At 38.7% G+C, this 24,983-nt stretch overlaps 1 protein-coding gene across 1 annotated transcript in view; it reads left to right on the top strand.

The window, feature by feature from the left end:
• Positions 1-6,013: 6,013 nt before the first annotated feature.
• LOC138012624 (serine/threonine-protein kinase Nek10-like) overlaps positions 6,014-24,983 on the top strand; it is a 54,722-nt gene continuing 35,752 nt past the window's right edge. Inside the window, exons 1-15 of the mRNA XM_068859447.1 lie at positions 6,014-6,157; positions 7,041-7,159; positions 10,040-10,106; positions 11,675-11,799; positions 12,898-12,958; positions 13,277-13,314; positions 16,421-16,505; positions 16,985-17,026; positions 17,560-17,638; positions 17,799-17,866; positions 19,237-19,316; positions 21,057-21,143; positions 22,247-22,336; positions 23,719-23,758; positions 24,670-24,761. Coding sequence (XP_068715548.1) covers positions 7,110-7,159; positions 10,040-10,106; positions 11,675-11,799; positions 12,898-12,958; positions 13,277-13,314; positions 16,421-16,505; positions 16,985-17,026; positions 17,560-17,638; positions 17,799-17,866; positions 19,237-19,316; positions 21,057-21,143; positions 22,247-22,336; positions 23,719-23,758; positions 24,670-24,761 — 1,004 coding nt within the window. The 5' untranslated portion in view covers positions 6,014-6,157; positions 7,041-7,109. The remainder of the gene's footprint in view (positions 6,158-7,040; positions 7,160-10,039; positions 10,107-11,674; positions 11,800-12,897; positions 12,959-13,276; positions 13,315-16,420; positions 16,506-16,984; positions 17,027-17,559; positions 17,639-17,798; positions 17,867-19,236; positions 19,317-21,056; positions 21,144-22,246; positions 22,337-23,718; positions 23,759-24,669; positions 24,762-24,983) is intronic.

A 24,983-nucleotide genomic window follows, 5' to 3' on the forward strand; every position in this document is an offset into this window, starting at 1 on the left:
GCGTTCATAACTGCGAGGATCATAGCTTCACTTGATTTTCATATCCGCATTTAAAGTTAGTAAAACAATCAAATAGGAAAATCCAGTTACAATAAATAAGTGTCTGTTTGAAATCAATTTTTAAAACTTGGGTCACTTAGTGTTTAAATAAAATAGTTTTGAATCCAAAGAAAAAAAAGAATTCATTGTTTGGTCATAGCAGCACTTTAAGCTTGCCGTGAAGTCACCAATTCATGTTGTCTGAAAATATATTTCGAATTCTGAGCTTCACAGGACTCGAAAAAAGGTCTTCCATCTTTTCCATAGTATTACTGACCCCTCACCAATAAAACGTTGAGACGTACAGTTCATCAGGATGAAGGGTAGCCAGATGCGTGATCGATCGCTTCTTTGGGATTGTTATTTTAGGAAATTATTATAGTAACAAAATTAGCTATTTCATTGGTATCCAAAATAAATTTTTTTTGTAGCCGTTTTTTAATACCATATGGAATTTCCATGTATTTACTGACACTCTCTATTTGCCATTCGCTTCTAAAATTGCCAGGTTACTGAATTATCTGGAACCGTAACACGATCGTTGCGAAGAAGCACAACTCAGTTCGTTTGGATGGAATTGAGTGGCCCTCCACACACAGACAAGTCAAGTTGTTATCGACAACTGTTTTACAGTCGACAACGTAATTAAATCCCAACTGTGTTATGGAGAAAATGCGTATTACATATACGACAAGAATCGGTACGTTATTGCGGGAGCCTGGGAAGAAGCGACGAAGAAAGAAAAAAACCGCTGACTTTACCGTTGACGATTAAGTTAAATTGACTGCAATTTTAAATTGCGGCCGCAGTGAGTGAGCCTGAAGCGAACGTCGAAGTCTGTTTGTGTGAAGAACGCACTGACAACATTTACATATGCTCTTTTTTAAACGCAAGGGAGTGTGGCCAACGGCGCAGGAATTTGTGTTATGCACGATTGGAAGAATTAAGATGCGTACCGGCATGATCTTGGGAAGAGCGTTTCTCGTGTCCTCCACTCAATAAAATTTGTGTACGACACAAATCTTTTAGCCCCTCAACCTCTCAGCGCTGTGCGGTATATCGTTTCTGGTTGTACCGCACAGAGCTGCGAGATGCGGTCACGCCATTTTAGAGAGTGTGGTATGGTGAAGAAATGTGATCCACCAATATGGCGGCCGTAATAAACGAAAACATCTGGTTAGTTTATCTTGTGCTGAAGGCGCTTACTTTTCGCTCATGAGATAAAAGACGTTTCTATGAACACATCTCCTAATGTATTTGAAAGGTTCCCACTGCTGAGATTGATAGGGATAGACATTTCTTCCCACCAAATAGCCTTGTATCGTAGTGTCACGCAAGGTGGACTATTCGGAAATCAAAGGCTGTATTTTCGAAATGAAAGACGTCCACGGAACTGGAAACTTGACAAAAAAAAAAGATTTCGAGGTCATCTTCACTTTCTTTTGATACACATCCAGAAGACCTTGCGATTGGTTGTTGATTTTAGAATTGGTGACGTCACTGCCGAAAACCCTCTATTGGTTTAGTTTTTCTCTCGCGAGGTCCTTTTTGGGGGTCCACGTTTTGCACAGTCATACGCAAGACCTATTAAAATCTCCATTAAATTTCCACCCAAAAACCGTCGTTAAATGACCGCACGCATAACTTCCTCTCGGCAGCATTTCGACCATTTAGGTTTAACTGAGAAGTCAACGCGTATAATTTGCCCATATTTGAAAAATCCAATTAGTCCTATACTTGTGCATTGAAAGCGATCTTACTGGTCGGACTGAGGGCCATCTTGGAAAATACTGGGTCACCAGTAAATATGGTACCCTCGTACCCTTCGCCTTGGGCCGAGCCGATTTGGCCTCAATCCCACGCCCTGCTTCCGTCTAGCCGTGTAGCTCAGTTGTCCGGAGTCCGTGGGTTCGATTACCACCCAGGGCAGAGTTTTTTATTTTTTGAGTGGTGTGCAAGAATTCCTGATGCTGTAAACCTGAGCAGTTAAGCGTAGACCGCGTTAGGCCTCATGATGTCCTGTACATATCGTTAAAATAATAAAATTTATTTCATTTCTACTATGCAGCCGGATTTCAAAATGGCCGCCACTTTTGGTAAAAAACGTAAATTCAAAAGAATATTGAACGAGTCCAGAGGCCAAAACGATGCTAAAATTGCGGCCATTTGGAATAAGGTGTAGTGTCTAACCGGACTAGTCCATTTCGCATATCAAATAATCAGCTTGATCGTGACCGGCAGTTGAGGACACAAAACAATAGAAACACGTTTGAATGAATGTGAACAATATGTGCATATCAGCCACTTTCCTTTTGTCTGGTTCTCAACTAGTAAACCGCTCTTTACACCTGAGTTTTATTATATCCGAAAAAGGCCTATCTCTATTTTCGAATTCCCCCTAACACTTTGTTTGCCCCCAAAGTTTGCATAAACCATTGTTTTCAAATGCTCTTGGAAGATGCAGGGGTCCCCAAGAGCTTTGAAAACAATAGTGTATGCAAACTTTGGGTGGCCAAACCAAGTGTATTCTGGGGAATTCGAAAATAGAGAATTTACGTAATGAACCTTAAAGCACACTGTGGCCATATTGAGTTCCCGAGGGAGTGAAAACTTTTGTTTTGGCCCACCGAACCTCGTTTCCACCCAACAATTCACTCGGGTAGCAAATCTTTTGTCTAATGGCCATTTGGCCTCCGCGCGCGACGAAGGCCCGAATTAACCCTTTTACTAACCGAGGGCGAAGGCCGTACTGGAGAATATTGTCCCCCTAAGGTCGTGGAAGTACGGGCCGAACGCAGGCGCGGTCTGTACAAAAAACGATCGAGGGTCAATATTCCCTCCAGTAGGGTCCCAAGCAAGGACCTTGTGTGGGCCCCTCATAAAAATTTCCAGTAGCGGCTAACGCTCACAGGGGTTCGATGGGGTGGAAACCTAGGACTTCACATTACACTCTAATCAGTTAAGTCGGTTTATTGTATGGCAGAGTTTATTTGAGCGATCGACACTTTTGGCGCTTGGCGAGTGTTCGTAATCTTCGGTATTCCGTGACGGACTCAGTAGACGAATGGCGGAAGCGGATAGTGCTTATGTTTGAAAGAGAGAAGTTGGCAAATGATCTATAAAATAGTTGTAGCCTGAGGTCATAAGAAAATACCAGATATTTGTTGCTCAGTTGGTTGAGCACCGGGGTGCCATGCGGGAGGTCGTGAGTTCGACTCCTGCCCGACCAATATCGTATAAAAACCCGGTTCTTGAAATCACTGAGGATCAGGAAAGTGGTTGGGCCTTTGTAATTACCTCCGCAAACTGTTTGAACTTTTAATTCTTCTCGGATAAGGACTAGAAACCGTAGGCCCCCGTCTCCAAACCCTCAAATGTTTCATAACATCTGTGGGACGTTACAGATCCCACCCAACTTTTCGAAAAGAGTAGGGCATGTAAGTTTTCCGTGTTGTGGTTTGGCCTTTCCTTCAGCAGCGTGGTCTGCTTGGCGTAATCTTCTGAATGTACTATGGATCAATTGAGACCCCATAACATTCAAACAGACAGTAGTCCAAGTGCTAGAAACTGGTAAAACTGGTAAATTAATAACCTCTTACTACCCGAGGGCGAGGGCCGTACTTGAGAATAGGGAGTTTAAGAAACAACGACGGCTACGGAGACGAAAACGTCACTCCAAATAATAACTTTGAACTTTTTGAAGGATTTTCATGATTATTCCATCTTGTTTATATTATTTCAATATGAGCGAAGTGTCCTAAAACTAGATTGGTACAAGCATACGGAGCGTGGGGGATTTGAAGTAAAGAGTGAGACTGAAAGATTCCACGGTAGTTTGTCCACTTTGTCGTCAAAACCTTAAATTTGGTCATTTCACGTAGTAGGTTTGACGAGTACGGAAGAGTTTTTACAAATGCGTGCCGCACGTGCAGCAACGATTTCCCCAAAATTTTTTTTTTTTGATTCTTTTCACCAATAATATTTCTGCTTTTTGGCGCTGTCGTTGGCCGTCCACCGGAAAAAATAACAGAATGTCCCATTTTTTGGGTAATTCTTTAGGGTATTTTGAAGAATACCATAAAATCCCAAATTTGGCAAAGTGAGACAGTCCCCACCCAGGGAATTCCCACCAAGTTCCTTTGCCCTGACTGGGGACTTGTCTCACTCTTCCAAATTTGGGATTTTTGTTGGTATTCTTCCAAAATACCCTACTAGTAAAATATCCAAATGGTAATCTGTTATTTTGTTCCTGTGCGTAGCCGTCGCTCGTTTCTTAATTCAACTCCCTTTGTTATTGGCCCCGAGGTCGTGGCAGTACGGACCGAACGCCAGCAAGGTCTGGTAGCAAAAACCGCTCGAGGGCCAATATTCCCAATTAGGGTCCCCGAGCGAAGTAAGGTATTATATGGCATAATTCCTCTTTGAGCTATCGGACACTTTTTGGCGCTTTGGTGAATGGTTCGTAATCGTCGTGATTCCTATCAGCGAACTTTTGAACGAGTAACGTGTTTACATTGTCGCAGGTCACAAGTCATTGTTTTTTAACACCAATACAAAAAATATCCAAAAAACCTAAACAATTCATAAAAGCTACCATCTTTGGTCTAAGGTCTTCGTCGCAAGCCGTCCTGTTTGGTGTCACGCAAAACGCTCACACATCTTTGCGTGACATCTCGAAGGACCGCGGTGAAGGAGACTATGGTTAACCCGACTTAGTGTTTTTGACTAATGGGGAAGAATGTTTACATTACTCATTAACACGAGTAAAGTATAACTTAAAAAATGTCAAGAGTTATCGCTCTAATCTAACCCAAAAATCATTCAGATAGATACAACTTTATATTTATGAATCCATTTCACTTCTTAAGGTCAGTACGTGTTCTCAAGTTTGTTTTCGCATCTCATAGATGTTTTTAGATTTTCAATTTACAAACTCTGATTCTGATTGGTCACTCTTTTTCCTACACTGTGTAAATAGTTCACCTAGTGGCCCGTGTTCTCGAAAGTCCCGAAAACTTTTCGGGCCCGAAAAAACCGTTTGTGAACCTGCCAACCGCTTGTTTTCGAAAGCCGATCATTTAACATGTTTTCAAGCCAACAAAAAGAAACTAACTGTGAAGTTGACGACTTAAATCCTCTCCGTTCTTGAGATACAAAGGGAATTGTGACACCCGGAAACCGCCCGAAAAGTTTCTGGATTTCGAGAAACGGGCCTCTGTTTCGGGTGCCACAATTCCCTCTGTATCTCAAGAACGGACAGGATTTAAGTCGTCAAACTTCACGGACATGTTTCTTTTAGTAGCTTGAAAACATGTTTACAAGATCGGCTTTTCAAAACAAGCGGTTTGCAGTTTCACAAATAGCTTTTCGGGCCCGAAACGTTTCGGGACTTTCGAGAAACGGGCCCCTGAAGTCAAAATAGATGTTCCGTTTCTGAGGAATGGAAATAGCCTGTTTCCATGGTAATGGTGCGAAAACCAGCCAATCAGAGTGCTCCATTTAGCTTGAGAATTATTATAATTATAGTTATTAATTATTACTATTATTATCATTATTGGTATTATTGCCCGGTTACCCTAATTGGTAAATAAAATGTCTAAATTCAAAATTTGTCGTCAAGGAAGGCGCTTACGCGAGAAAATCACTCAACGAATGGCTTGATTTTGTATCTGCCCCACGATAGGCCCGAACAGCTGAACGAATGAGCCGCGACTTCTGAAGTAACACTCGCACCGTGAAGCTACCGCTGTATACCTAATGACCGGGCCCTTAAAAAATGACTAAAACAGGAGGCCAAGAAAAGTTTGCAGCATTAGAAATTAATTTGTTCCTTACCTTATCTGCGACGGTGCTGTTTTGAATGTGCAAAGTGAATAGTCACTCACGTTAAAAGTTATCTTGATTGGTGGAGATTACGCGCCATTGTGGTGGAAGCGTTTTGATTGGTTAAAAAACAACAACATTTTCATTGAGAATTGACGTCGCCTTGCATTTGTTTAAACAAACTGGGTATGCGAATATTCCCTCCAGGAAAATGCCGCTCGAAAACATCAACATTTCGACAGAATTTGGGCTCAGGTTGAAAGAAGACAAACTGGATGTGGTTTACCAATTTCTGGTGAGGTTATACTGCTGCTGCCTTAATCATGACCACGTAATTTCAGGATCATTGCGGCCATACTTGCGGGTGTCGTTGTTTATTTCTCTCCGCGATCTGCTGATATATGGTGTGTATGTGGAAGCGTTATCGTGTTGATTTCAACAGTCGCTTGGAATTGTTTTTAAGCGTTTTCCTTGATGGGACCGATGTGTTTGTAAACCTCTCGAGAAACCTTCCCCTCGAAATTGTCTGAAGTATTTAAATATTCGAAAGCGATGGTACTTTTGCGATCAAGGAGATTATAAACGGGACCAACAAAACAATTTGAATGCAGTCGTTGTCGTAGATACGGCTAAGTTTGCAAGATTAACGGAGTGCAGGGTAAATTAAGCATGTATCTTTTGAATCTGTCCTTCAATATATTTTGGCGTGATTTGCATTGGAGGACAGCAAAATTAAACGGTACGATTTCGATTCTACGTGGGTCATTTCATGTACATCTTACGTATTTCCTTTCGTGAATAAGAGTTACGCTTTTACTGAGTTTGCTTAGCTCACACAAACAAAGAATCATCTCAGAATTTAACTCATTAAGAGCGAGCGTGTAAAGAATTGGAGGGGACTTCATTAGTTGCAGTTTCCTTGCTCCCAAGTAAATTGTATATAAGACTTAAGATTAAGTGAATTCACGGGCGTCGTGCAATTGTCTTAGTACCTACATTTCAGTAGTCATTTTTTTTTCATAACGTCTACTCGATCCTTCTTTACTTTATCATGAATCGCTGAAAAATTAAGCATATCTGCTTCTTGATGCACACACTTTTAATATCAACGACTACTTGTGTGGCTGGGCATTCGAAAATTTAATCTCGTGAGTGATAGAAGTTTTTATTTACCTTAGGTACAAGGTCCGTATAGAATGGGAAAGAAGTGGAAAGAATGCAGAAGCTAAACTTCGCATGAGCCTACAATGCCGGTAGAAGATAAGAGAGATAAAGTACAAACATCTACAGTCTTCAGGTTAGTTTAAATTAAAGAAATTTCGTTGTTTTTGTCGATATAATCGTCACTTCCTTTTGTATATATCGTCAAGTTTTTCACCGGTGTACCGCAATTTGTGGTTGATCTTCCGCGTTATTTTTAAGCCATTTAAAAAGATTCATCCGTTTTTTGGCATTGAGACCTTCATGTTTGTCGTTAAAGTACTTTGAGAGGAAATAATTCATAAGCGACAGACAGGGAGGGCATTATAAAATATTATTATATCGACCGTTTACACAGTATACTTAAGTAATTCCCCCGAGGATTTGACCTTATGTGTGTCTTTTGAATGTGAACTACGCAAACGTGTCATTCAGAATGAAATATTCTCCCTGGAAGTTAGAGTTGCTGTTATACTTCGATTTCCATTTTAATACCACCAATTTGTTGACAACGATCTCTCGGCGCACATAAATTGCGAAATCTACCCGCAAAATACTAACTTATGTATGATATTGACGCTGAAGCATTTTGGTCTCTATTAACAGTGGACTAGTGATACCTGATGTTTTAATTGTGGCTAAGTGGCTGCTAATGAAAATTGAGCTCTCAGTTGAGCTAGAAGTTGTTTCAATCGAAGTTTTTTTTCTTGTTTTGTTTTTTTTCGAATCGCACGAACGAATTTCATGCGTTTTTGAGTGTGTGTGTGTGTAGGATGCAATGATCCTGTGTTTCGTGGAAATTTATAAGAAAACTTACAAGGGAAGAGGGTCTTGCGAAATGTATCGTGTCTTTATGATCCATTTTGCAGTATTTTTATCGAGGTCACGCGAAATATATGCTGCCTATGTAATTTGATATCTTCGTCAAACAAAAATCGCATCTGATCGAATCTTGCACGTTTTACCTCGAAATGGCTGTGGAAAGATGGAGCAAACAGTAGCCAGTCTGTTGCATCGCAGAGCACATCGTTTTGTGTCAGACCCTTGGAGTTGGGCCTGACCAAGTGAATTTAAATAAACATAGATGGTAGGATGCATATCGTCCTGTTCCCATTATTTCAGATAATATGTGTTACAGGCTAGGAACCCACTGGGATCTACATGTAATCTGGGGATCATGAATATTCCAAGGCTTATCCATTGGGTCCTTCCTAGTTCAGTCAGATTTTGTACCCCACACCTATCTCTTTTCTGTAACAAGCCAGCAATGGGCAACCAAACAATTCCTGTGGCAAGTTTGCCAATAATCTTTGTGGCTATAATAGAAAGAATACTCAGATAGAGGATTGAATGAGGAATTATGAGGATTGAATTTAAGAGGTAAATTTATGATTTGCTCTTATTGTCAGGCCTTCTAGTAGGGCGATGAAAAAACCAAATTATGCAAAATTTGTAGGGCAGATTATGTGATTAGGAAGGCCAATTATGCAATAAATAATGTACATGTAAATTATGCAATTTTTTTCTGAGCAATTTTAAGCTGTTTTATGAGGTTTTAGGATAAGAAAAACACTCTTTTGCTGCCCTAAAGACATTTTGAATACAAGGGAACAGTAATGCATCTTGATAGACTATAGTTAGGATAAATTAAAAAGAGAGGTCATCTGCACTATCTGCAATTGTGCACCAGGTTAAAAGTTGAAAGGACACAGCTAACATGCCAAATGAATGATCAATAATTAACAATTATTCCATTAGCGAGCGTTGGATAATGAGATGGTAAATAGCCAACAAGGCGCATAGAACAGAGTTGGCTATAACCAGTCTCATATCCAACAAGCGCGAATTGAATAATTGTTTTATTAAATTCCTTAGACTCCAAAAGTTTGGAAGTATGAACTGTATGAGCGAAAAAGGGAGAAAATCCTAGCAAAATCAAAGAAACTTGATGAAGATGCAATGTTGTGTAATACATGGTGGCCAGACAGATGCAGGCTCATCATGCAAAGGTTTCTTACCTTTTCGCGTAATTCCAAGCTTCGGGATTGATCCAAACTATCCATAAAAAACGTTTTTTTGATTTATACCGAGAGAAATTTCACTTTCTGGCAAAAAAATTTTTTAGTTTAGCAACGCAAATTGCAGTCATTTACCATATAAGGTCAAACTAAGGTATATGAGCTGATAACCGAGATTGAGTGAACCAATCAGAATCAGAGCACGAGAAATGCATTATCCGAGGCTGAGAATTTAATAATAATATTATTGATATTCCTTCATGCTATGATTAGCTCCTTACGCTTTGTTTTTATGTGAGGTATATAATTGTTTGAGCATCATGGAACAACATTTAAAATTTTAATTCTTTTTTTGCCACATTGATGGCAGATGATCTTCTTCAAATGACAGTAAGTAAAATGTCAAATTCTCTATGCATTTTAGTTTTAGTAAGAGTCAGATAGGTTTCTATAAAAATGCAATGTTAGGCTGAAGTCATGTAGTACATGTATGTCGCAGGGTTTTCATTTAGTTCTAAAGTAGAAGGGACCTTGTGATAGAGTGAGCGGGCACCCCTATATATAGTTTGGCTTTTGGTCATGAGACCTCCTTTGAGCATGGCAGGTACTGCACTCAGTGTAGACGGCGTGTACCCGGGTCCCGACTTCCAATAAAACCCCTTATGTTGCAGGTAATACAATCACTTGCTTCTGTTACATGTACATGTAGTTTGGCATTATAATAATATGATTACTGTATAATTATTATCAGATTTGAGTTGGTAAGTTAGTTTTTAACCCATTAATTATAATAAAGGCCTGAGGCACAGGCAGAGTAAAATCTGTAAGTGGACTACTACCAAATGGGAGTGAAATGGTTAAAGGCGACATGCACATGTCGTTAATAGACTGTGTTGATTGAGTCATTCTGTCCTAGCAGAGATGCACCCAGTTATATGTTTTTGGTGTTTCCTTATCAGAGATAATGAAGAAAAAGACTTGTCGCGGCTACTTGACCTCCTTAACACTCCAGCAAGCAAACAGCAAGTTAGTATAATTGATATTGGGTTTGTAAAAAGTGAAAATTAATGAAAAATACAGTTTACCTTTTATTCTTTTCTCATTGGGTAGGAGCATGAACTTTGAAATTCTCGTGAAAGAGTTGACAGTCCTAATGAAATACAAGTAGTTTTCATGTGGTTTTAATCATCGATTTATGCCCATAAACACTTTTTCCTCCTGAGCTTGGTAACCAGGCAGTCCAGATTGTGTCCTTTTCAAATTTGTCTCCATTTATGTGAAAGAAAAAGGATTTTCTTGGGCACCAGTCCTAAAGTTGTTAGGTACATCCTAAGGAAGCTTTGTGCAAAGTTTGGTTCTTTTGTCCTCTCTTTATAGATCAGGTCAAACTTTTGCACTTACTGTAGCCACCAGTCTATTACTAGATACTGCAATTGGAGGGTCTAAAGTGCATATTGCAGGTCATTGTTTTACCATAACTGAAATAAACCAAACCAGTTTACAAAATGCTAACCTTAGGCTTAAACTTTATCTCAAAAGCATAGTGTTTGGGCCTAATGTTAGCATTAGTAAAGCTTTGGTTTGTTCCAGCTATGGGGAAACAATGACCTGTAATCCTAACCTATTACCTGCAACTTGCTAGTGCAACCTGCAGTTTACACCCTCCATACTGCAATGTGCAATGTCCAGCAACTTTGTTGTTCTTGTTTGTAATAATAATATTGTCAGTAATAATCACGCCATTGCAACCAAAAGCAATAAATTTACATGTATGTACACATGTATGTAACCTTGCAACACAAGAAAACAGGATAAATGCAAATAGTATTTATGCAGTGCTGCAAGAAGCGTAGAAAAGCAGAGTTGAATTATACATGTACCCTTTGCAATAGACCATTTTACAGTTGTGTGCTTAGTTGCCTGGCCTATGGATGAAAGTGAGGCTGGAGTTGATCTTGTTTTGATAGAAACCTCACTGCTTTTCTTATGAAAATTCTTACTAATTAGCATGACAAAAGGAGGGAGGTCTGTATCATAACAAAGTCAACACTAGCCTCACTTTCATGTATTCATACATGCAGGGATGTCATAGTAGGATATTTTATGTACTTACAAAACAGCAAGGCATGTACATTGTAGCAAACAATGCATTATTCCATTTTGTCTTCAATGGATGTCCATGGGATCAGCGAACTTGGATGGTCCTAACTCACTTCCTATCTAAACATTATATACTTTATTTCTAGCATAAAATTTAATATGATCCTGTTGTCCAGATCTGTTCATGTCAATTTTTATCCTGTGTCATTTGTAATGCTTGATCAAATTAATTTAATAACAGCCTGTCTGTCTGTCTCTCTGTCTGTCAGGAATGATCACATCATGCATTTAACACAATTTCATATTGAAACCACATAATCCGATAGACATACACTATATTTCCAAAATTTTCCAAGAAGAAGAACAAATCTAGATTTGGTGTAATAATAAAAGAAAAGGATTTTAATTCCATTTTTGCCCTTTCCCTGGGAATTAATAAAAAAATCTGGATTCTCTGATTTTCTGAAACAAGTCAGTTCTTTGTGTGATTGTAGCTTCCATCCATCTCATGGGTAACAGATGAGAATCAGAATACAACTGCCAATCCCTGGGCTTCACAAGTTAATGCTCTGCCACACCAACACCAGTCTACAGAAGCCCTGGCCTTAGAGAATTTCAGGTTATAGTATTCATCAATGATCTTTGACTTTATCATACATTCTAGAAGGTTCTGTTAATGCATGTAACACTTAGTTCACTTAAAGGCCCACCTTCAACCGAAAGGCATTGCGTGCCGCGGAGCAGTTAAAATTTTTCACATATGGAAATTCCACCCAAAGATGAGATTCATCCAATTAGATCGCTACGATAAGCAATGCGAATTTCCATAACAAAAACAAACAGTCGAAAAGCCTGTCGGGTGAAGGTGGGCCTTTAATGTCAGAGGGCTCTAAAAAGGTCTTTTGGATTGCAATGCATTACCTTCTGGATGCGAACATCTCTTTCTTCCAAGTACAAGTTCCAGAATCTTGTGAACAAGAGTGAATGAAATGAATCTGCAAAAAAATGTTATTTAATTCTATTTAAGTGGGTTTTCAAAATTTTCTGCAGTCCGAATGCAAAAACTGCAATCACTTAATTGGAATGGGTCAACATTAAACACTTAATGACTGGTCTGGAGGGAAACAGTTCATTTTGCTTCCTGAGAATCTAAATGTTTCCCTGAGGTGCACCCGAGGGAAACATTGAAATTCGAGGGAAACAAAAGGAACTGTTTCCCGCGGGACCAGTCATTATGTGATTTGTTATGTAGGACAAAAAGAAAGATGATGTGCAATGGCAACAGCAATGGCGGTCATTGGTCAACATTCGCAGGTAACAGTGCACTGTTACCCTCTGACGCCATAGATTATGCACTGTTGCTCGCTCAGCGACTTTTGGCGGGAAGCAGTTTTATTGTTAGATGTCATGTGACCTCCAAGGAACCAATGAGAGCATGTGCTGTTGGGGGAAAATTTCAACTATATAACAATATTTGTTAGCATGGGTTAATGAGTTAGTTGTAGGGGAAATAGTATACACGTCTGATACAAATTCTACAAGAATTAAATACATGTAGGAACCTGTTTAAGTAATTTTTTTTGCAAAATCCACTCAAGTAATTTATAGTCAGAAAGATGTTTTTCGACTCTATTATGCAAAAGTACTATTGCCAAGGCTTTTCTCTCATTCATATCATTAACTATGCACAAATCTTTTTTCCTTCATTATTTAACAGTTCCAGATATCAGGGTGTCAGGAATTTCAGCTCACACAGTCATCAAGGATACTTTATCCAGGTACACATACATGTATGTGATTGTGTGCACATAATACCATGGGACACTTCATTTAGCTTGTGAAGGAAAACAGTGCAGCTGCATTTTCATTATAATTAATTTTTACTTTTACTTCAAGTTTGACAATCATTCAACTCATTAGTTTTTTCCCTCTTCATTGGGGGTGGGAGGCTCTTGACGTACGTAATTGGGGGATGGGGAGCAAGGGAAAAATGATCCCTCCCCTCACTTTTGCCTCACTCCCTTCCCCGATTACACAGGCTAGCTCCTGACAGCTTCAAAAATTTCATTTTAATTTCTTTTTAAATCCTTGTTTAGATCTTTACAGCCTTGGTGAAACAAAGAGTTTGTTATCTGTAAGTAGCAAAAGTAAATGAATAGGTAAAAAATGATGTGATGTGATACAGTCCGAATCGACTTGCGATAACTCGAACCCTTGCTACACTGTACCTCCAGCCTCTCACTAACTTGAACCAAAATCGGTTTCCCCTGGATTTGCGTCATACATTTACTGTAATTTTACCTTTGGTAACTCGAACCCTCGATGACTCAAACCTCCTGCTAACTCAATTTTGATTCCCTTGAGGCCATTCTCTGTATATTTTTACCCTCGATAACTCTAACAATGCCTGTCAATACGTGACAAATCAAAACAAACAGTGTACTGCAGCCCAAAACATATAGGTAATTTATTTTGAAGCAGTGCACAAAACTTTTAGGGTACTGTAACTACCATGCTTGAAATGAATATTCTTAACTGATGAAAATGTACTCTATGAATAGACTTGTAAACAGTTGACACTGTTTTTATTCCTTATTTCTGGTCCTTTGTTTTCAACTCCCGATAATTCCAACTCCTGATAGCTCAAACCATTTTCAATTTCCCTTCAAGGTTCGAGTTATCAGGAGTCAACTGTAATAGCAATAATGATAGCGATACAGTAGTAATGAACCAATCAATCTGCTATTCTCCTGCAATTGCTACATGATAATGAAAGAGATGGTGAAATCTTAACCCAGTGTTAAATGAATGAAGAAGGTATCTTTGTATGATATCATGAGTTGGTGGCTTGTGGCTGCTCATAAAAAAAGACGAGTGCTGATTACTACATGTAAAGGCAGTTGCTCTACCACTGAGCTTCAGGAGACTTGTGGGAGCTTAGATTTAACTAGATTTAAGTGACAATAATATTGACCCGCCATACTGCTTACAGGATTGAATTGTCAGAATGGTCCTAAATTTGCTCTGTTATTTTATCGATTTAAACCTGAATACTCCTTTGGAATAGTTGAACATACGACATTTGGATTTCAGTTGTTTATCAAGGTTAACATGTAAGAATGCACCATTTCGACAAATTACAGACAACTTCAGTCCTAATTAAGCAGTATTATAGTATTAAAAAAAAGGGAGATGTACAGCTGTAACATCAGGTCAGCGGTTTCACCAGGAACGTCGTGTCGGGAATAAAGCAGTGTTCTGCACATCCGCCATCTTGTGTGTGTTGTATCTTTGCGATCTTCACTTCAAGCGTCACATCTATGCAGGAAATCCTTTGTTTAAAAAGGATTAACACAATACTTAAGATGGTTGTATAAGTATTGTTATTCAAATTACAGCACTATTTATGCAATGGGTCTATGGCCCAGCTCCCATGAGTCTCCTAGTCTCCTAAATCTCATAGTGGTACAGCTACAAAACTAGAAATTGGTAAGTTGTAGGCCAGTTCACCTTCTGCAAAGGAGCACTCCATTTTTTTCTCCTGAGTATCCCTGAGTGACCATTGATAAAAAGATAGTTTCTTAGTTGCTACATTGTACATGCACCCTATTCTCCTTAGGTTCTTTTCCTTTCCATTTAATTGTATGCAGTACCAAATTGACATTCTCTTTCCTCCTACAGTGAATATTCATTTTGCAAAAGAAAAAACGTTTTGCACATTAGCCTTAATGAGACGAATTTGTAGAATTTACCTCAGAATGTGTCCGAGGTGACATGGCCTCTTGGCCTTGTTGTAAATCGTGTATAGTTTCAATGCTAACTAGAGTATTTGTAGGCCTGTATTAGTTACAGCAGGAAAAAGAAGTTGTCAAAACAATGTCATGTTCCTGAGCAGCCTCCCATTCCATTTATTTGTCAACTGGGCAAAAATTGTTGATTTTAACTAGTGTCGTCACTCTCAAATATTCATGGTCAATAAATTAGGTTACGTACATGTGTAACGGAGCTAAAACATACTTAAGGTTTCTGTCAACCTTCAGGGGTGTCTTTCAGAACATCAATCTGTGCATTCTTTTTAAGTAATGATCCGTGTAAGGTGGATAGCAATTTCCTTTGTTATGCGGAAACGGGGCTTTCCCCACATAGGAATGTTATCACTTTTACACAGAGAATGCATAAACCTACAGGAAAGCCGTTAACGCAATAAAATTCATTTACAGCCCACTTTGAAAGGGTGTTTTTTTGTGTTAAAAGATTTTTACCAATCACAAGAGTTGAAAACAAAAGCCAAGAAACGTTTACAATTTTACATGTTCCCCACGTACGATTTCTGTGGAATTCATTTAAACTGAGACCAGATGAAAGATGGAAGATGGTTGGAAAGTAAGGATGAATATAATACTGCTTTTATGAAGTTTTGTTAACTTTTGCTGTTTAAGCCAATCAGAAGTAAGTACAGACAATAGAAAAGTTATCACCTTTTTGCATACCAATTGAATTCCAACATGTTCGTTGCCGTTGTTGCTATCGTTCTTATCTGGACCGTTTCTTAAAGAAATCGAAGGAAACTACATACCACTGGAAAACTGCACAATATCAGTCAGGAGATAAGCGAACAATGTGTGTGAGGCTTTTTCAAAATTCTAAATAGTTTTCCCGTGGCATGGCGGGCATATGAAAAAATTCTATAATTTGGCCAACTTTACAATGGATTTTCTCAAGAGCTCTTTGGAATATATCGAAAAGCCTCACTTTGTTCTGAAGCTTGTTAATTCTCTTGAGTGATATAGTGCAGTTTGTTTGGATTTCCGTGTTAACGCAAGGGTTATTAATTTAGCGGAGCAGACAAGATCAGTTTTGCGTTTGAGCTCCTGCACTCACTTTCTGAAATAAAAAATGTGAAAGTTAAAGGCATTATCAAATCTATGCTTTGTTAGCTTTCCACCGGTATATAGTTTCCTTGGTTTTCTTTAGAAACAACGTGAACTTGTAAGAGCGATTTTCCAATGCCCCTGAAGGTTGAGAGTTAACCTTAAAAGTCCCTGTAGGATCAGGTATTAAATTTTTTGTAAAGTACATGATAGTGATCACTATTGGACAAGAGGGAAGCCGGTAGTGGTGAACACACATGTATCATACATTGTAGCATTAGTTCATTTTGGAGCTTCGTATATTGTAGTATAATTTTATAATTATGTTCTGTAATTCAATGTTTTGTCTTTATACTTGTTTCTTTCTAGGGAATGGATTGAAAGAGTTCCACCAGAGAATATTTTGCGAGTTTTGATTTGTCTGAGAATGTTAATGAGAGATCCTGTATATCAGGTATAGATACAGTTTCCTGATCCTGTCAAGCCCGTGTTTGAGTTTCAATTCTGTTGTTATTGATTTAAGTTATTTCATTTAGAACTGTTGTGTAATGCTCTGTTTAAAGTTGGCATCTGGAGAAACACTAGAATAAATATCAGGGTTTGAAATTGTGACCTGTGCACCTGATAGTGTGTTGTTTGTGTCCCCTGTAGGTGCTGCTTACATGCATAAGTAAAAAGCACAGGTTAAAACAGAGTAAACTAAAAGAACTATGCAGATCCTACGTAATACTCTCTTGACTAATATGCATATGCATGGTTTGGCAGTATATTCTGTGGTCACCTGATAACCAATGATAATAATGATTATTTTACAATTTAAATATACACTGCGGTTTTGGTAAAATGATCTGTTTGCATAAGTGAAAATGTGAAACTCTAACACATTTCTCATAAATCTAACAAATTATTATTTTTGTACAATTTTGACTCCAGGTGAAATTTTTTAATCTTGGTGGAGTCAAGGTTCTTTCTGAGGTAAAGACCAATGCTGTACCTATTTTCTCATTAATTTTGTTTCTTGCAGTAGTATAATTAGCAATTATTGAAATAGGCTGAGTAGGATATGAAGAATTCTGCAGAGATCTGCAGAAATCTTCATATTCTACAAAAGCCGAATTCAATAATTGCTTTATTATTCATTCAAAATATTTTCTTCTCTCAAACTTCTAAACCTACTCGCAGCCATTTTTCTGCTCAACAAAAATAACACAATCTCGTCCCCAGCTTTTTTTGGTCAACGGTTCAATAATTTGCAGCGGGCTGCACTTTTGACGTCATTTTGACGTCATCGGTTCAATAATCTGCAGCAGGCTAGCTGCACTTTTGACGTCATTGATTCAATATGACAAAGTTTCTTTCCAAATTTGGTGAATAGCAGCTGGTTATGGTGAATTATGCTTGTGGTTTTAACCAATCAGAAACGGAGAAATATTTTGAATGAATAGTAATATATATTATTATGTTTTGTTTTTTTTCTTTTGTTATATGTTTGTATACCCTTTTTATAGCGCCTGCAGCTACTCACTGAACGCTACCTTGAGAATGGAGAGGAGCACTTCACTGTTGACATCTTGAAAGAGATGACAAGTGAGTGATTTCTTCAAGTATTTTAAAACTGTTATCAAATGTCCTTGTTCAAGGCTTTCTTTTTCAGGTCTTTCTGAAAATCTTTCTTAAAAAAAAAAAAACCAAAACAGTGTATTTTCATGTTCGTTAACTCTTGTTTGTTGTTCTGTAATATTTGCAGACATTTGCCAAAAGCTCTCTGCAGATGTGAAACAGAGGGAATGGCTTGTTGCATGCAACACTCACAAGGTGCACTTTGTACACTGGCATGATTGTCCTTTCAATATGTGTAGAAACTCCTACAAATCTGATTGACAAAATCAATTAGATTAACAAAAACAATTAAGGGATAAAACCATGTGAATAATGCTGTCAACATACCAGCATGTATTTTTTGGTTTTGCAATGGCACCGGCTGTTAATGACACAAATAATCAGGGGCCACGGAGAGGGAGGGGCTGGGGGCCTGTAGTTTTCTTTAACCCTTTTGCCCATGAATTTGACCCGAGTTAGACTGAGCAAAGTCTGTAATTGTCACTGTTTGGAGGGATATTAGGTTTTAATTAATCTTGCTGTTTCCTGATAGCATTATTAAGACTCAGACTACTAAGTCCAGGATAAAAAACTGGTAGTCGAGAACTTTCCCTTGCTTATTACATTTTTCCCCTCTGAATTTGAGAGACGAACCATAATGAATGTTAACCCAGGGTATACCTAAGAAAAAAAGCAATTATCAGGGGTGGCCGTGGAGTATGGGGTGGGGGGGGGTTGAGAACTATCAAAGGTTAAAGGGGACTTAACAAATTGATGTCAGTTTTTTATGCATCTATCCTGGCTCTTATTGATGATAAATTGCATCATAACATCGTCAATTAGTGGCTGTGGAAATCACAAGTTGCATTTTACAGTTATGATAACCAAACCCTAAAAAGGTGAATTGCCAGGTTAAGATGAAGGGAAAAGGCGCATGCAGTAAACAGCCGTAAACGTGAATTTTATTCAAATTGACGCAAACATTGTCAATCGCTTTTCTCGCTTTCTGATTGGCTACTTACAACAGTCAATAAAATTTCATTGGTTAAAAAGTCGACAATTGCACAGATTTTCGCATAAATTAAAATTTTATCTGTCTATACTCTTATTAATGATAACAATTAGCCAATGAGTGCGCAAGAATTTAGACAGTTATTGTTGAAATAGTTTTGAGTGGACCTAGATATTGTTAACCCATCTGCATCTAAAGCGTCCCCAACTGACGAGTAAAACCGTTTGGTGTTAGACAGAGTAAAATCTGTAAGTCTAATACTCTCAGGTCGGGAAGGGTTAACTATTTCTGAATGTATATGTACATGTATTTCTGCAGAATTTACGGGAAACACGAGTTGATTAAGAAAAAACTTCAATGTTAACGTTAGAGTATCCTGTGTGGGATACAATTCACTGAAAAGTGAAGCTTTGTCTAGGTGTAGGAAACAGTGTTTAGGGCCAAGTGAGCGGTAAACGGCCTCTGACTGTCATCATTAAAATTCTATGCAAAAGGCTGGACCATCATTAGACAAGTAACTGAATCAAATATCAAACACTTTGATCTTATTCCAACTATTTTTGTTTGTTGTCAGGCACTTGTCTTGCTTCTATCTGCAAGTGATGTCATGGTTCTTCATTGTTCTCTTTATGCACTAATTGGTTTGGCTCAAAGGTAATAGTCCTGTTAAGGTATAAATCAGGTTTTCCTCTTTCATGTCCAATATTTGCAGAATCTCTTTAAAAACGAAAAAGTTATTAGCTGTCTCTTTATTAAAACGTGGTGGATTCCCAATGAGCTGATACTTGGGATAGTAACGAAGATTACCGTGGGAAAAACACCTTATTCCAAAATGGCCGCCATTTAAATATTCTTTTGTTTTTATTCAAATAAGCCCTTGATGCCTCGTTCTTAAGCTTAAAATTCAAAAGAGTATTTTATCTTGAACGAGGCAACAAGGGCCAATTTGTATCCGCATAAATCAGCGGCCATTTTGGAATAAGGTGTATGGTTTCTTGTAAGGAGAGTCTTTTATTAATGCCAGTTCCTAGAAAAAAAAGAATAATGTGCCGTTTTGTTGGTGGTTCTCTTTTGAATTCAACATTTGCCGAAAGTGAGGGCTGTCAACCCCCAAAATCTTCAAATATTGAGAATTGATAGGGATGGGGTGATAGATGACGTCATAACGCTAAATCGGGAATCTCAACAATTTTTTCAGCTACATTTGTCTTTACAAGTAATTGGAAACCAAAAGTTAAAAGTCCTAAAAACTTCCTCTGAAGCGATGTAAAATCAATCGACATCTTCAATCTCCGCGATTTGACACAAGTACACAAGACCTCACGCAACTTACGTGTAGCCAGAAAGTCAAAAAACGCCCAAAAAAGATGTAATTGGCATGGCAATATTTGATTTGATTGGTTTTTTCGGACCAATCACATTATTGCTTAAATTACAATCCGTCAATAGCAACGAACGATTTACCGGAGTTTGTGAAACGTTTGAAATGCGTTATTGTTGATGTTAAAATAACTAAAACAACACAAAATATTTGAAATTTTATTGTTGTGAAAGTTGATTCTCACCAGGAATGACAAACTTCGGCGATTAATCAGGAGATTTCAGAGCGCAATCTTGAGACTGGGAGATACGGTCCAAAATCTGGAGTCTCTCAATACTGTAAATGGTCCTAGTCAGAAGCACGTGATCTTGAAGCGTTTAACTTGCAACTCTTTTCTTTGGAAGAAAGCTGGGGATTTTAGGACACCAATTCTATGCCCAAATATGGACAAAAATAAGATCGAAGCTGCACGCGCGGGTAAATGACCGAGCTACGTTACATCCAAATAAGGAAATTTTTACAACTCAAAAAACGCCAGGTCTGAACTAGCTTCTGGTCTTAGTCTAATTGACGTTTTGACCGAAGCTTTGGTTTTTATCAGGAATGAAGTCATTCTGGTAAAAGCCGGGAAGGGAGGCAGCCCTCACAACACGGAGTGCCACACGTGGTGTAGACTGAACCTGCGTCCCAGTACTCTTGTGGAGGGTGTAAAGTGCAGGTTACAGATCATTCTTTTACCATAACTGAAACAACCCAAACCCTTACAAAAACGCTAACCTTAGCCTAAACATTATCTTAAGCATAGTGTTTCGGCCTAATGTTAGTATTAGTAAAGATTAAGGAAATGTTTCAGCTATAGTGAAACATTGAACTGCAACATGCGGTTGACACCCTCCAGTTACTCTTGTGGGTGGGCTGTTCTGGGAGACAAACCTTGAGTGGAAGTTTTGTTTAGCTTGATGTATTGGTTGAGTGGTCGGTGGGGAATGTGACAGGCATACTGTGTATCGCCTACTGTCCTACTGAGCAGCAGGCTACCAAAAGAATCATGAAAGATTTTTTTCCTCTTTCAGTGAAAAACCTCGTGCTCTGATTGGCGATCTTAACTGCACTGAGATTCTACTAAGAATATTTCAAGAATATGATATGCTTTCCAAAACGTAAGTAATTTGGGGAGATATCCATAATCTCACCATTTTGTAGGTGTAGACGGTGACAGCTACGAGAAACTCGCCTCTAATTGAAATATCTTGTTGTTATTATATTTGTAGCAAACGCTTCAGGATTATTAAAACCCTTTTCATTATGTGGGCGGGCAAATAGTAACCCAAAAACGAAACTGAAACTGTATGAATTGACAGTACTAGAGGAAGATAATTTTCCGGATTTTCATCATTTCATGCCGTTGCAAGGAAATGTTTTTAAATGAAAAACATGCGCAAAGTGCTCTGTAGAACAATTATTTGTGCTCAGTCAACCTGTTTCATTTTCTATCATTCTAATTTTCGTCTCAGAAAGATGATATTTTTCTATGGTTACTCGGGGATACTAAGAAACATTTCGAGTGCTTCATTGCTGGAGTCGAACCTACGACCCTCCAATTACTAGCTAGTTCGGATGCATGCTCTACCACTGAGCTATAGTAGGAGACTCGCAGGAGCTTTAGACCACAAGTTTCTATGGTAAACTGATAAACTACGCGGGATGTTGGTAGGACACGAGAAGAATTCGTAAATCGCGATCCGCAGGCGAGTGATTTACGAATTCTTCGAGTGTTATTCCAACATTCCAAGTGGTTTATCATGCCTATAAACCATAGAAACCTGTGGTCTATTGCTTTTATATAATAATTCAGAAGACGGGCGATTTTTCCATGAGTTATCAGAGCGCGCGCATTGATTTGGTTATTATACAAAGGTCAGTAAACCCTGGTTCAGATGATAATTGTCACGCGCTACTGCTAGGACTAAAATCGTCTGAATAGTACATTCTCGCAATTATAGGGTAGGAGATAGCGAAATGTTAAACCCAGCAAATGAATGAAGAAAGGGATCGTTTAATCGATGGTGACTCGGGGATACTCGGAAAAAAATCCGAGTGCTACATTGCAGGAATCGAACCTACGATCTTTCGATTATTACTTCGGAAGGGAGGAGCCTCGGGAGAGTTACGCCATTAATTGAGCTAATCATTTTGTTGTTGCTGCGAGACTAAGATCTTTGTTTAGTAGTAAGTGAGAATTTCTGTCATGTTTTTTTTTCAGCTTGGCGGCTGGACTGCTTAGAATTTTGTGTGCTGATAGTACTATAAGGGAACAAGTAAAAGTGTTTGATGGAATTCCAATATGCTTGAGGTAAATTTGTTTAATTCTTTTCTACAAGTAATAATACTCAGTAAATCATGGGATATGACGTTTAGAAACGTCATAAGATGTTTCTTAAAATCAAAAAGTTCTTTGAAGTAGCTACTCAGAGGTTTTTTCTTACTGTAGACTGCTAAAATGGCAAAAGCAATTCTGCAACTTTGCGTGTTTACTTTTTCTATGCCAAGGACGAAAACAGATTGCAAAATTTAAAATTCGCTAATATTAGACTCGTCCATGTTGTCTGGAAACTTGACCATTCGCCCTTGTCACACGGCGGCCATATTGTCCCGGGAGACCAAAAAAGCTTTGTTTTACCACGCCAAGCCTCACCCTCATGGTTTCCACTGCGAGGCTTGGCGTCGTAAAACAAAGCTTTTTAGGTCTCCCGGGACAATATGGCCGCCGTGTGACAAGGGCGAATGTAACAATCCGGCTGATGGCCGAGTGGGTTATTTTAAGTACAACTGCTTCCCTGTTAGCCCCTTGTGTCATTCTTTGAAAAATAAGCAATTACACACCGGAAACTGTCCTGAAGCACAAATTAACAGGTTGTGCACATTTTTACAGCAGTGTGGCAAATTGTTTCTTATATCATTTCCTGTAACGGAGTTCCGTTGTACAAAGCTGCTGTCAATTGCGAATTTGCGCGTGCACAACACCTTAAGGAAACAAATCTGCTTTTGCAAATACAGTACACCAAGTTGGAATGTTTATGCAGTTTTTGAAGTTACCAATTTCGCATGAGGTCGAGATAATGACTCGCGTTACTAACTGAGTTAGGGTTTCGTGCTTCGCAATCAGGTCGTAATTTGAGCCCGATGGCCCGAGAAAACGAGGTTAATGAGATATTTATTATTTCTCAAGACCTTTAAATCAAGCAAAGAAATCAGTGTTAAGGCTGCAGACTGTATTGTCGAATGCGGCCGCTAAATTGCTAAATCACTGCGCGCGTGCAGTTCTCGGAGGGTGTTATCCAACAAGACCAAGCGCGCCAAACCTGATAAATCCTACGCGGTCTTCCTTAAATTTTTCATATCTCACGAAAGCCGAATTCAGTGTCTGTTTTATTCTTCCTACAGCTGTAAACGGTATGCATTATGTCGATTTGTGTGTTCTGTGCCGCGTCAAAATCACACTAGCGTGGAGTGACTCATTCGGTATTTTTTATATTTGGACAACTGACATTGCTGAAATCGGGCGGCATTTTTTTGGCTAGCTAGGATCATGCTGTAGGTACAACTTATCTAGTGATACACAAAAAAATGGAGTGAGATCTTGCCCATGCAAGTACACTATGAAAAATAACCAAGCTACCACAAGGCCCCTAAAATCTCAATATCTTTGGCTTATTTTTATGTACTTCGTTGCAGCCTACTTCACTGTGATAATTACAAGCTCTTATGGAATGTGGTAAGTAAAACATGATATAATACTTCACCATTTAAGTTCAACCCCGTCTGAGTAGTTTTTCAACCATACAGCGAAACTCCAACTTCTTTGCAATTATTTTCCCATTAAGATTCGCCATCTACATACCTCTTACTAACCGAGTTCGAGGTCCGTACTATAGACCGAGTTTTTTCCTGTTGATTTATGACCCGCCCGCTTGGGCCATAAATAGACGGGAAAAAAACCAGGATCCATAACTTACAATACAGACCGAGAAAACGAGGTTAGTAATATATTTATTGTATCTCTGAGGTTAATCCGGCGCGCGGGCAAAGGGGCCCGTTTCTCGAAAGTCCCGAAAACTTTTCGGGCCCGAAAAGCCATTTGTGAAACTGCTAACCGCTTATTTTGGAGAGCCGATCTTTTAACGTGTTTTCAAGGTAATAAAAAATGACTGTGAAGTTTGACGAATTAAATCCTCTCCGTTCTTGTGATACAAAGGGATTTGTTACACCCGAAAATGGCCCGTAAAGGTTCGGGACTTTCGAGAAACGGGCCCAAGGAAACTAGTCAAAGTCAAGCAGAAGGTTCAACTGCCACAAAGATTGCCGTGTCAAAATTACGAAAAACTAAATCTTCTTGGCTGTTTGAAATAGTTGCTTCCAGGATTGAAACAGTTTTACAAGTTTATGTAACAGAAACGACATGAAAAACTTGCTAGATAATGTTTTATCGAAATTTTAAATTTAGCAGACAGTACGGCGGGCCGTACTGTAGAATACGGCCACTAATTTAGCCAATCACAGCGCGCGTACTATCTGAGAGATATAATAAAGCGTTCCATTCCATGTGAGTAGATTTTCAGTGATACATCGAAAATCATATTTCTTTACATTTTTTTCATTATGAAATTTCCGTTTTCTATGGCACAGGTTTGGATTATTGTACAACTGGCGGAGGATGCTGACTCCAGTAATGATATTCGGCTTCTTGGTGGAATTCCTCTTCTGCTTTCCCTTCTTCAGTAAGCAAGAGTTGTGAAATTTGAGTTAACTTTTCCTTTTTCAGCTGTTTAAGAAGGTAGAAGTGCCTGGTAGCGTTACGAGTGATCGCTCCATCGCATATCGTTAATGTAATGCCTAAGATCTTGTCCGACGTACGCTCTCCAGGGATAGCAGGAGTCAGTAAAGTTTTCTTTAAAACAGAGGACGAGCTCTTTGCGTTTCGATTGGTTTAGATTTCTTTT

Source organism: Montipora foliosa, chromosome 8 (assembly GCF_036669935.1).
Source record: "Montipora foliosa isolate CH-2021 chromosome 8, ASM3666993v2, whole genome shotgun sequence".
NCBI classification, from domain to species: domain Eukaryota; kingdom Metazoa; phylum Cnidaria; class Anthozoa; order Scleractinia; family Acroporidae; genus Montipora; species Montipora foliosa.